Genomic DNA, 13935 nt, shown 5'->3' with positions numbered 1-13935 from the left:
CTGTGTCAGAGAAAAAGCATGTCATCTCTACAGAGCAAGGGATTAGAAGTCTATATAAAATACTGTATGTCATAGAAAAGAGTATCAGTAAGCAAAGAAGGGGGAAAGTTAAATGTTTTTTTTTTTTTTTTTTTTTTTTTCTCATGGTTCTTACTTTATTTTCTATTAAGCAAACACAATCTTTTCTGTATCAAAGATGAGAAGTCTAACCTACAAAAAGTTATAAGGAACCCAAAGTATGAGTTTACAAAATCATGGAGAATATTTGGGGCAGAAGGGCAAGCCCTCTATTTTTTTATTGCCAGGAAGACACGTAGTCTTGCCGCATTCTGAACAGTATTTTTCTGCAGGCAGTCAGTCATGAGACACAGCACAAAACAAGCTGCTAAGGAAACACAGATTGGCAGTCTATTTACAGTTACTGAGGCTGCAAAGAGTTGTTTTGTGGAGAAGAAACTTAGGGTTCTCCTGAAGAAGTAGACATTCAAGACACTGCATGGTTTGCCCATTAGACCTAAGACATTTCCAAGTCTCATGATGAAATGGGCATTTTGTCTGGATGTGATGAAGATGAAATGAAGGCAAGGAGGATTCTTAGGTTCTTTGTACATGTATCTCCATTTGATTTTAATTTAGTCCTTCAATTCAGAAAACCAAAATGAACCAACAGCAGCACACAATAGAAGAACCTAGTGTACTAAGCATTGATGCTTCCTCCACCCACATAGTACAAATTCTGTATTTTACACTCACTGCTAAAGACTCCAGGCAATATAATCCCTTAACACTTTCCCAAATGCTACATGTAAAGTCATTTTCTACAAAGTGCAAAAACAAGGGATTGGAGGGACAACAAGAAAATATTTTGTTGAGTTGCTCTACTTTATAGAATGATTAATGGAACTGGATCCTCTTTGAAAATAGTTATCTAAACTCTCCTTGAAAATGGCATTAATAGGCATTATATGACTTGCAGAGAACTTGTTTCAGAGCTTTCGTATTCTAGGTGGAAAGTTGAACATGTTTCTTAAACCAAATCTGTCCGGCAACTTCTTGCACTATTGTTGGTGTAGTTATAGGCAGTCTCTTACATGCTGGCATAATGTTCTTTCTCCATAAATCTTCTCTTTCCTATATTATATAAATCCAGTCTATTCAAGTTTTCTTTGAGTCTGTATTTTCCAAATGTTTTATCAGTCTTTTTGACCTATACTCATACCATGTTGTTTTTGTCATACTATGGTGTTCAAGACTAGCCATAGTAATCCAACTGAAATTTTCAGATTGCCTGTGGTTTATATACAATATTCTTGAAATTTGAGATGTCACCTGCCTTTTTTTTTTTTTTCAAGAATATTATGTTATAATATGAAATCTCTGAAATCCTTTCAGACAGGACTTTCCCAAGACTGAGGACTCATTGAGCCACATGTTCAGCATTGAGACCTTTTGTTTGCAGGTTAAATAGCACACAGAAAAAGAAGGAATAAGATCTTAGAATGATGTACAACGTTATTACTTCAAAGAAGACGGGCTTAAGTAAATACTTACACCTTCTGATGGCTTCGTCTTTGACCCATTACTCTGAAACAACCACAGGATAATAATCACAGATTTTCTATAGGAGAATTAAAAACATAGATTAACACTTCTGTTGCTGAAAGCAAATCACACATTTGCTACACATAAAACCTTGTCGTTGTTTGTTGTATATTTCTACGCTCAGAGCTCTTTGTGTAGGTCAAAGAATAGGACAGTGTAGTGCCAATAAACACTTTCCTGTGAATCACTCTTCCATGCATGCCTATTGTACTGTCTTCTCAAATGTTGATTTTCCAAACATGTCCCAAAAATATCATTTAGTATAATATTAAAAAATCAAAGAATCTAATTTCTGCACACACACAAACACACGCCTTCAGGTTTTTTAGGATTATTCAACGTGGAGAACTACTGATTAAATATTTTCATTATTGTGTTGTATTTTTGAGGTCTGTTTTTTAAAAGGGTATTTTTTCATTGTCCACCATAGTTCATAGTGCTAAAGTCAAAGTGGGATCGATGTGGGACCATATCACTGTAATCAGCAAATGAGTACCGTAGTTAGTAACAGTGTATTGTCATTGACCATCCTACAGTATATATTGTTCTTACCTCAGAGTTTTTAAGCCTCCATAGCAGGCATTTACACGACTGTGATGTTGTGCCGTTTTATACCTTTTATTTAAAACAATAAATTAATTTTTTAGTTGCAAGACTTTCTTATTTATTTACATCTTTGTTTGCAGTTTAAAGATTTATTTTAGGTAAGCATGATTGCCTGTCAGTGGTAACAGTTCTCATAACCATAGATACTTTTGTTTATATAGGATGTTCTGCTGCTTAATTTTTCAGGGCTCTTTCTCAGGATGATCAAGATGATAACCATTTAAAAATAGAGGATATAATTCAAATGGTAAGTTCATCTTGAAATTTACACATAAATATTCCTGTAGGAATGTTGCATGTTTGAGTCACTAAAATGTATCACTTCTGTACCTTTACAACTCTGGACAGAAATACTATTCTTTTATATTAGTGTTGTGGTTTAACCCAGTTGGCAGCTAAACACCACACAGCCATTCGCTCACCCTCCCCCCTCCCTCTCTGGGATGGGGGAGAGAAATAGGAAAGTGAAGCCTGTGAGTTGAGATAAAGACAGTTTATTAAGACAGGATAATAATAATAATAATAATAACAACAACAATAATTATGATAATAGTACTACTACTAATAATGTGTACAAAACAAGTGATGCACAATATAATTGCTCACCACCTGCTGACCGATGCCCAGGCTAATACCCCTGAGCAGCCGGCCCCCTCCCCCGGCTAGCCACCCCTATATATTGTTTAGCATGACGCCAGATGTTATGGAATACCCCCTTGGGCAGTTTGGGTCAGCTGTCCTGGGTCTGTCCCCTCCCAGCTGTTGCTGCACCCCCAGCCTGCCTGCTGGCAGGACAGAGCAAGGAGCTGAAAAGTCCTTGGCTTGCTGTAAGCACTGCTCTGCAACAATTAAAACATCAGCATGTTCTCTGCACTCTCCTCATCCTAATCCAAAACATAGCACCCTACCAGCTACTAGGAGGAAAATTAACTATACCCTAACTGAAACCAGGACAATTAGGAATGCATATTTCAGTTTACAGAGTTAGAATCTGGAGCATGTATCAGAGATGAACTGGTCAAAACTTTAGGATTTGATTTTAATCACATGAGGATGAAAAAAATGTGGATTTATATGAAGTGTGTACCACCTCAGCAGCCATCAGAAGCATACTTGGCTATCACTGACAAGAAACATCCTCTAAACTGTAGTCACCATCATCTCATAAGTGCACTGTATTAATACAACAAAGAGTGTGAGCAATGAACTAGGTTCAGAGTGGTTATGTGGAAAGTGACTCAAAATATACAGACTTTAGTTAACCTATGCATACTTACATCTTGTCTGCTTTCCTATCAGTTTCCAGGCTGATGTTTACCCTTATGTTGTTAACATTTTTTGCTTAATTATTATTTCTGTGTACCAAAAATGTTAATTACAATTCTGTGTTAAAAAATATATAAAGTTTTTAATACACTGTGTTCTGAAATGCTTTTCAGTACAATGATAGATCATTAAGTGTTTTCCTTATTCTTGCAGTCAGAATGCCCCAAACCAGAGTGCTTTGAGACTTTGTCAGCCATGGAGCTTGCGGAGCAGATAACTCTTCTAGACCACATAGTTTTCAGAAGCATACCTTATGAGTAAGTACTCTCCTACAATTAACTGAAGTGAGTACATTGGATGAGTTGTTACTGACAGTTTCAGGCGCTACACTAGGTCATGGTACTGCCATCCGGCCAAAGAGGCTTACAGCAGACCATTGTCCTTTGGCTGTTTCTATTATTACTTATTGCTTTTGATTCCCGTAAAGTTTGATATTTTTTTTTTTGAAAGAATGAGTTATTTCATTCTGTTGCTAAAGAAAAAATCTGTGTTCAAAGGCTCTGTGCTAGTGAAGGGTGAACATAGTATGGAACTACTGAGTCTCTGGAGAGGGAATGTCAAATAAACTTCATACAGCAGTTTACCATTCATATGATCATGTAAACTGATAAGACCTATTTCAAATAGGGTCACAAAGCTGAAAATTAAGATGGAAAAACAGGGAGAGGGCATTAAAATCAACATAAATCTTCTTAATAAGGGTTAGAGTTTTGTTTATTAGCATTAATAATAAAATAATTAATAATTAATAATGAAATGCTGGAATTAATGTAAAGCTACGTAGTTAGCTTCTAAAAAAAAGAGGTATATTTGAAATCCATTTAGGCTACAGTTGCAGACAGAGACTCTACTGTTAATTGTTTTCATTTTTTCTCTTCACTTATTGTCTAGAGAGTTTCTTGGGCAAGGCTGGATGAAACTGGATAAAAATGAGAGAACACCCTATATTATGAAAACTAGTCAACATTTTAATGATGTAAGTACTTAAAAATATGGATTGCCTTCTAGGAACTCTGTTGACACTGTCTGTGACCTCTGGAACAAATATATCTTTCTTACAATGTTCTGTAATTTCTTATCTAGTAGTGACTGAATGCTATGGTCTTTTTGTGATTAACTCTTTATTATCAACACATACAAAGCTTTTAATTTTCATTAATTGGTACTTTGAAATTGTTACATTGGAATTTCAATGACTATTTAATAGATTAAAACATTTTAAACTATCCTACATAAATGATATTTTTTTTCAGAGAAAAAATATAACACAAGTTCTGTTTAATGAATGCCCTTTGAGTCTCTGTGTACATTTGTTCTTTACCATATACCTTGAGTTTGTCTGACTCAAGACAGTATTGTTACTGTTGGGTTGAAAACACACCCCATTGCATTTCTTACCCTTCTTCCATATTCTTATTCCCATCCACTGCTCTACAACACTGATCTCAGTATGTTTTTTTTTCTGATTTTATTAATAGCCATAAGTTCTGTTGTGCACCAGTTTTATTTTCTGCCTTGTTCATTAAATAATTATGTTTCTAATATGATTATGTTTAAATGTCCTAAATACTTCCTCTTTGTTTGGTCAGATGAGCAACCTTGTTGCTTCCCAAATCATGAATTATGCTGATGTCAGCTCCCGGGCTAACTCAATTGAAAAGTGGGTAGCAGTAGCTGACATTTGTCGATGTATGCACAATTATAATGGTGTATTAGAAATCACATCAGCCTTGAACAGAAGTGCAATCTACAGACTGAAGAAAACTTGGGCTAAAGTATCCAAACAGGTAAGAAAGATCTGATTACAATGATGGTTTCTAGATTTCACTGGTCATTATGTTGTTCATGAAACAATGAACAGAAATAGGATTCTTTCCAAAATTTTTCTACCTCAGCAATAGTCTTGACTACCTGCTGGAAGCATCAAGTTGTGCTGGTATGTTGTGTCATGGTCTTTTGCATTTGATATATCCCTTTTTGGGTATCATTAGTTAAATATTTGTGAGAACAAACTGATCTCAGTAGAATTAGCAGGTGCTTAAATCTGAGGCTTTAGCCTGAATTACTGAAATATTTGAAAAAAATAAATTTTCTACTTATTGAATTGATACTTAAAGCATATGCATAGGTGTTGACTGGCTATAAACATAATTGGCTCAGGTGCCTAAAGCTGGAGTCATATTTTCCAGCCTGTGCAGGAATTTAGTAGAAAGGGCAGCACTTCTTCTCAAGGTGCTGATTTTTATTGCTACCCAACAGGAAACCGTAGATAACTGGACCTCCTTCTCATTTAGGTGCTCAAGTTTAGATTCAATGAATCTCTCCCTTTAACCCTTGCCTTGCTGCTGAGACTGTCAGCAGTATGGCTGAAACTGTGAGAATGACTGCCAGTAACAAAGAAAAGACAAAATGAGCCAGAATGAAAAGTATCTGGCCTTTTATGTTCTCTGTTTTAAATAGTTTGGAAGACATTTATTGAATTATTTAAATCTCAACTTTCTGCTGTTTGAAAACATACATATTTTAGTGTGGTGCAATAGTGGAGCAATGATGTCAGTAGAACAGAACCAATCACTTGTAATTTTGGCAGTTTTGGATACAGGTTTTTCAAGCCTGTTGGAACATTTAGATCACCCTTTTTAGATCTTGCTAATTGACATGCAAGAAGGTGGGCTTTTGTCACTGCATTTCCTTCTTGATATGTTTCTGAAGTTTTTGCAAAGCAATTAAGCAGCCCAAGTAATGACATCCGCTTAGAATACACTCTGATTGTACTGTGTTCTCCAATCAGCTTATTCTCATATGTTTTATGGCTGGTGCAATTTTCTTTTATATAAAAATATAATAATAATAATAATAATAAAACAACTTTAAATGCAAGGTCTTGTATAAGAGTTTACCTCAAAAAAAGTATGTTTAGGATTTGCTTGATTTTTAAAATTGTAAAACAAACAAACAAACAAACAACAAAACCTGATTAATGTTAGGATTATAGAAATTTTCAAGGGACCCACAAGGACTGTCATATGCAACTCTTGGCTCCACACAGGATGACCCAACAATTAGGTCCTATGTCTGACAACTCTGTCCTTTTTGAACTTTTTTGAACTTTTTGAACTCTGACAGGGTTGGTGCCAGGACCACTGCCCTGGAGAGCCTGTTCCAGTGTCTGACCACCCTCTTGGTGAAAAACCTTTTCCCAGTATGCGACCTTATTGCACTCTTCTCCATTGCTTACTGAAAACATTATCTGAATGTTTCATCAGCCTGTTATTGTAGAAAAAAAGAAAGTTTCTGCCTACAGCTTCCTATTAACTGGAAATTCAGTTCCAAAGATGACAAGTTTCTTAGGATTCTCCATGCTATGTCAAGTCTACACCATAAATAAGTAATGAAAAGAAAATATATTTTACATATGGAGAAACCAAGCTCTGATGACATCCAATGAAAACCATTCCTGTAAGACAGTAACATTTTTTCAAATACGCGTTCATTTTTAGTCAGAAACTTGGAAGCAAAACCATTTTAGTGCAGGCTGCAAAACAGTACATCCTTTACTGTCCTTAATTTCGGTAAATCCAGCTGAGGAGCCTCAGTATCACACCAGATCAAGCCTCTAATATTCTTGTATACAGAGTAAACTGAATTGCTGGCCATTAATTTAATGATCTTGTGTTTCTTGCTGAATTTGCAGGCCAATAATATTAGCATAGATACATATTCTGGTTTCACTTGAAGGAACATCTTTAAGGCTGCCTAATCTCCATTTGCAGAAAAACATTAGGAACTACAGTGAAGCTAGATTCTTAATACCTATATAGTTACTTCTGAAAATGTGGTGAAGAAACTAAGTGAATCAAATCTTTTTAAAAAATCATTTATGTGCAACAGCAATAACATCTGTGATGTGTTCTCTTTCTAGGCAAAAGCCCTCATGGACAAGCTTCAGAAGACTGTATCATCTGAAGGAAGATTTAAAAATCTTAGAGAAACACTCAAAAAGTATGTTTACCTACAAAAAGCATTCTTTTTAATAAATAGTAGATAATACATCTTAAATATGAACTAGCTTTGATTAAGCTTTAATAATTAATATAATGTTGAGTAATGCTTTTACCTAGTAACCTTTTAAATTCTGTTTTTATTCTATTTGGAGTTTTTTTCTGGTTTTGTTTGTTTGTTGTTTTTGTTCTCCTCAATATACTCCAATTTAGCACACTAATAGATAAATACAATGTCTTTAGAGAATTACTTAAAAAAAACCCACCCTGTTACTCTGTGTGGAATGTTCCCTGTTGGAGTTTTACTTACACTGATAAACTTTTTCAGTAAGTGTAAACGAGGTTATTATAAAGTTTTCTGTTCAAAAACAAGATTGAAAGCAGTCCTTGTTCCTGATAAGAAGTTTAGGACTGACAAATAAGCTTTAGTCAAATCAAAGATCCATTCACCCTATTATCTTATCTCTGACAGTGGCCAGTAACTGATGCTCAGAAAGGAACATAATGCACAATGATATTTCCTATCCTATACCCTCCCAGCCCCTTGTAGTCTGCCACTCTGGAAAAAAAAAATACATTTTTGTACAGTAGTCATTGATTCCTTGTGTTTCACCATATGTAGCTTTGGTATCCAAAACATCCTTTGGCAAGGATTCTACAATTTATGCATGTATTGACTCCAACTGCACACGTTAAAAAAAAAATAAATAAAAATAAATATACATAGTTTATATTTCTATGTACATGTAGTAGAACTACTTTAAATGATAAATTTAAATACATTGTTCAAATTAGTCAGTTTTTAGTGAAAAAAACATTGTTGAGGACTAATCACTTGTTAAAAAACCATTTTCACTCACAATATATGAACAAGTACTCCTAAACACCTTTCAGTCAGTATATTGCTTGCCCTGTGTGCAGCAGTCACCCTCACAATGTAAAAAATAACCAGATTGAAGTGCTTTGCTAAGCAAAGCCAGCTGTCTGCCTTTAATAGTACAGCCTGCTTTTTTTCTTACACCAAACCTTCAGAAAAACAGATTTGTAGCTATTTCTGCTGAGGTAATAATCAGCAGGTATGGAGTAGTGATTATTTCATTAAAGAAGTAACAATCCCTATCACATTAGTCCTGCCCCACTAAGAAAAGCAGCTCCTGATTCTCTAGGGTCTCTATTCCCAGCTTTCCAGATCATCCTTTCTATCTCTCTGTCTTCCTCTTTCCTCTTTGGGTTCACTGTTAGCAAAGCCAGAAAAGACAGAGAATGTTATCTATATCCATATACACATGTATGTATGTCTCCAAACACATGCATGAGCACACTCACATGGACCCTTACTGGTACTAAAATGCTTATATATGCTGATGCAGAAGAACACTAACCACTCAGAAACTTATCCACATGCACTTGTAGCTTGTGTATAGGATCTATTTCTGATACTGCCTAACAGCCAAGATTAAAATATGCTTGAAGGTGTGCTCAGTGTCCAGATTGTGCCCACCCTTCCTCTTACTCCATCCTTTTTTGTTCTAGATTTTCCTGAAGGCTACCTGCCTTTAATTTCAATTTAATATTTGACACAACCTATTCAATTTGCCACACTCAGAGCAAATATAAATCAAGTGATGTCAATTTTTTGTGGTCCGTTGTTTAAAAGTTCTTTAAATAATAAATTTTGTGTGAGCTATAAAAATACAAGTTTGTAAATTTAGTTGTATATAGATATGCTGATTTATTGTTTTACAGTTGTAACCCACCTGCTGTTCCCTACCTTGGAATGTACTTGACAGATCTAGCATTTATTGAAGAAGGAACACCAAACTTCACTGAGGAAGGCCTTGTCAATTTTTCTAAAATGAGAATGGTAATTTTAATTTCCTTATATGCTTTCCAAACAGATGTTTAATTACAAATTGATTATTGATTTAATTATAACTGCTTAGAATTTCACCAGGTCTTAAAAGTGTGTTTGAATCGTGCATGATAGATAGCTATATGAAAGCAATTACTTGACCCAGTCTTTTATCACCACCTTCTGGTAAACTGAGGATTTTTACAGTGTGAATTTGCCTCCAGTTTGTTCTCTGAGAAGTCACAGATAGAAAAAGCAGCTGCCTTAAGCTTGTGAAGAAGCAAGAAAAGATGTCTTGAAATAATCAAATGAAACGAATGTAGTTATTAATCAGAAAGCAGTCAGTGCTCACAATCTTTCGTCAAGTGTGCTAGGATCTATTTTTTAAGAAGTACTTTAAAGTTGATTCTCTCCAACTATCATAAAATGGTGCTTTATAAAACCCCTCAGAGAGAAGTGTGGAAATTTCTCTTTTTAACCTCAGCTTTATGTTCTCATAATGATTACACACTGCAGCAGTCACTCCAGGCAAAGATAAAAGAGATTATCAGTATATGGAGAAGAGAGTAAGTAGACAAGGTGGTTCACTTGAAACTGACTTAACAATAAATGGCTTATTTAAGATTTTTTAAGATGGAATCCATTAGCTGGTGATTTCTGCCCTTCACTTACATGCTCCCAAAATGAGTTGCATAATTTGGCAAAAAAATCTTCAGTGCCCAACTGAAATCAAAATGCAGTTGTAATTATAATATATTTGTATTCTTTTGAAAGATCTCGCATATTATCAGGGAGATACGCCAATTCCAGCAGACCTCCTACCGCATAGAGCATCAGCAGAAGGTAAGGCTCTTCTTAGATACTTTTACCTACCATTGAAATGAATGCTGTTCTGGTAGTTGGTTCTAAGATAGAGCTGTTGTTCAAAGTTGAAAGCTGAAATGAATGTATTCTGCTGTGACACACAGAGAGCACAGACAGAAATATGGGCACGTAATCTGTGATTTTAAAACCCTCTTTCCTTAATGCTGTATATAGAAGCGATTTCCTCATTCTCTGGAAACTCTCTTGGGATTGCAGCCAGCATGGTTTTGGGGTGTGGAGGAATGGGTTGAAAGGGAAATGTGATCTCCCAGTCCAGCTGGAGCATAATTCCCAATGGAATCCCAGAATACTTGGATTAGGGGATAGGAGATGGCCCAAGCATCCTGTGTGCATCCTGCAATTCTTTTTCCCTTGTCCCTTGTGGGACCTATGAAAATTTGTCCAAAGCCAGCCTGTGTCTTCAAAGAAAGACTCTTTACATCTCAGACTCCAGAAAAACAACGTGGGCCTAGGAAGCATTCCTAAGAAACTGAATTTGATTCCTAGAGCACTGTTGGTACAGCTTTACACCATTCAAATGATCTGTTGTGTTTCTCTGAGAAAACATGAGAGGATCTCAGGCTCTGAAATGGGCTGAAGGGGAAAAGGAAAGGAAAGCAGAGACATTTTCATGACAATAAAAACAATCTGTTCAGCTGTGTCTTCTGCATTCCAGGTCACTCACTATTTACTTGACAAGACACTCATCATAGATGAAGATACTTTGTATGAGCTTTCCCTAAAGCTTGAACCCAGACTCCCTGCCTGAAGATCCAGCCTTGCCTCAGAGTCTACAGAAAGCTTTAGTACAATGAAAAAAATTATGCATGCCAAGTCCTAAAGACAGCAAGGGAAATATTGAGAAGAATGCAAGCTCTCTTTTCCAGTAAGAGATACCGAACCTCACAGGATTTCCCTCTCAGGCAACAAAAATTTACTCTTGGACATAGAAGACAAGGATGCTTCATATCTGCATTAAGTGATTGCTACTTTGCAAATATAATGTTTTGCAATAGGCACTGTGCATTTAGTTAATGAGGCTTTCTTGTGAACTCACTGTACTCACTGTAGCCATCTTAATGTGACAAATCAAGGAGACAGATCTAAATGGTGGTAATATACCCAGTTAAGATACATGAGCAAAAGGAGATGGTTCTGATGTGGTCTAGGTGGATGGCTAACTATGCGTTCACTGAGGCAGCAATGGTAGTGCCATATGGTGTCCTCATATGATATTAAATTTATTGAAAATCAGGATCTTAACAGTCATCAATGAGCCTGCAGTGACATCAAGGTAGCATCTAGTATTTCTCTCCAGATCTACATTTCTAAAAGTTTATTCAATGCTACCCTTTATAGAATGTTACCTTCTTTAAATGTCTTATCAGCCTTTTCTAAGGTGACTGATTTTACATATAAATAAACTGTAAATATTTTTTCATTAATACTCAGTTTGAGTATTTACAGCATGAAAAATAAAATATCTAGATGAATAGTTGTTCACAATTGTCAGCCTTGCAAGCTTCAGGTGGGAAGTACATGGTTAGGAGCTATACCTGAGACTTGACATCCAGTGAATAGGATGGCTAGTTGAGTTGGTCCTGAAAAGGCACTTTATTTTTCTGCACCTCCTGCAGATTCCCTGACAAGACAGGCAACAGAGCACTTTCTGGACACACTGTGGAGAGAACTATGTGTCTGGTCTGGGTAGTGATCAGCAATGACCACTAGGAGTTGGAATGAATGTTTTGTTTTACATGAAATCAGTGATTTGGAAAATGTCTGTTTTTTTTTTTTTTTTTTTTTTTTGTTCAGTCATTCAGTGCTGATTCAGCTCTAAAATCATTCACATCAGTGGCAAACTTGGAATGCCAGCAAATACACACTATACATTTTCATTTGAACTAGTGATTATCATTTGCATATGGGCATATGTTTAAAGAAAATGTGCTAATTGTTACTGTTTCTAAGACCTATGCTTTGTGACTTACCAGTAGATAGATTTAATTTCTACAGCTAGTTGGTACTTCTTAAATTTTTCTGATCATAAGTGGCCTGTTGTAGCTGCATGGCAAGTGAGCTCAAATGCATGCTGTAAAGTACACCATAATATAAATGCAGATATTAGCACTGTTGAATAACTTGGCTGGAATAGTGTCCTTACTTTTCCAATGATATTCAGCCAGTTGAAGAAATAGGGCTATATCACTGTATACCTCCCTTAAATTCTCTCAGGGAGATAGAAGTTTAAAATAGATTGTGACCTAGGCCTATTTGATCTGACATTTTTTACCACAGTCATGATGCTTCTGAAAGCTGGCAATGAAAAACAGATCTGCCTGGCTTGTGGGTTTTGTCTTTATTTGCACTTTAATCATATTGTTAGCCCAACCGAGAGCTGCACAATAAATTCCATTCGTTCTCAGTGTAACTGCTAGCATTTATAAATGTACTTTAGCAACTGTACATTTCATTAAGGTTCTTCACCACAAGGACCATCTCTTTGTAAATAACTGCATGAATAAGCACCACAAATACTGGAAAATTCCTTAATTAGAAAAGCAGACAGCAACAAAAAAGGAAATTCCAGAAACATTTTAAATACTTCTGATGAATGACTGCTGTAGAAATAAACACAGAAAACGTATGGAAGCTTTTTATTATCAAAAATGTGCTTGTTCTTTCATTAATGAGTGATAGCAAGCTGATTGCATCCCAGTGCATGATATGAAAGAAAAGCATGGTTTATTTGGACCACAAAACCAACATATTGTGTATTTTCTGTTCAAAAACAAACAAACAAACAAACATGTATTATATGTCAGTTTCATAAAAGACTTCAAAGTCACGAAAATATGGGAGAAACATGGTCCAAAAAGTGATTTCTTAACTTGGTTTTATTGTTTCTCTGTTAACACAGAAAATGTGTAACAACTGTCAATGTCAATCGGGATCTCTGTTGTATGCTATTAACTGCTGCTTTATCTTCTTGTATCCTGCTCTACCAAACTTCCTTGATGTTTTTAGGTTTACAGGGTATAGTTCTTCATTTTACTCTGTTCATGGTTTGTTAATTTTTACTTTTTGTACATATATCAGTTCTTCAGAGTTTAAGAGCATTGAATATGTTTTAATGCTTGCAATACAAAGGGGTGGTGCTGTGCTAGTGCTACAGTACTCCAAGTGGACATATGCTAAGATGAAGGAATAGAGATTTTTTTTTTTCAAAGGTGCTGAGCATTCTTATATTTAAATCAGTAGACAATGTGTTCAGCTCCTCTGGAAAAGCATATACTCTATTTATATGCCAAACATTACCTCTTGGGTCAGTGGTGGATTTTAGATTAGAATCACTGGAGTGACTAAGGACTGGATATGTGTTCAGAACGATAACAACAAAAAAGGTTATTGTCACAGCAATGTTTGATTTGCTGAGAAGCAATGTATAAATATTTTTGTAAATGGATACATTGTGTTCCTTAAAATACAGGAGGTGACTGCTCAAAGAACTGAGCATACATTTGTCATCCATAATCCTAGCTTGTGTTCGCAACCCTACATCAAAGCTGGAAAGAAATTCTGTGCAGAAATCCTACACAGTAAGTGTAGAAAAGTGTGTTTCCCCCCACACTCAGGTTGTGTAATTCAAGTGTGAGTGGCCTGAGTGCTTCTGCTACAGTATTC

General features: G+C 35.7%; 1 protein-coding gene across 2 annotated transcripts in view; it reads left to right on the top strand.

Annotated features, from left to right (window-relative positions):
* The window catches only part of RASGRF2 (Ras protein specific guanine nucleotide releasing factor 2), a 139235-nt gene extending 127203 nt beyond the window's left edge, over window positions 1-12032 (top strand). For both annotated transcript variants that reach the window (XM_082783530.1, XM_082783529.1), the window contains exons 20-27: window positions 2395-2455; window positions 3688-3791; window positions 4426-4510; window positions 5124-5321; window positions 7457-7536; window positions 9282-9399; window positions 10162-10230; window positions 10928-12032. In XM_082783530.1, the coding sequence (XP_082639656.1) occupies window positions 2395-2455; window positions 3688-3791; window positions 4426-4510; window positions 5124-5321; window positions 7457-7536; window positions 9282-9399; window positions 10162-10230; window positions 10928-11020 (808 nt within the window). In that variant the 3' untranslated portion in view covers window positions 11021-12032. The remainder of the gene's footprint in view (window positions 1-2394; window positions 2456-3687; window positions 3792-4425; window positions 4511-5123; window positions 5322-7456; window positions 7537-9281; window positions 9400-10161; window positions 10231-10927) is intronic.
* The last annotated feature ends 1903 nt before the right edge of the window (window positions 12033-13935 follow it).

This window comes from Aythya marila, assembly GCF_965140915.1.
Source record: "Aythya marila genome assembly, chromosome: Z".
NCBI classification, from domain to species: Eukaryota; Metazoa; Chordata; class Aves; order Anseriformes; family Anatidae; genus Aythya; species Aythya marila.
The sequence above is the reverse complement of the archived record's forward strand: the minus strand, read 5'-3'. Positions and strand labels throughout refer to the sequence as shown.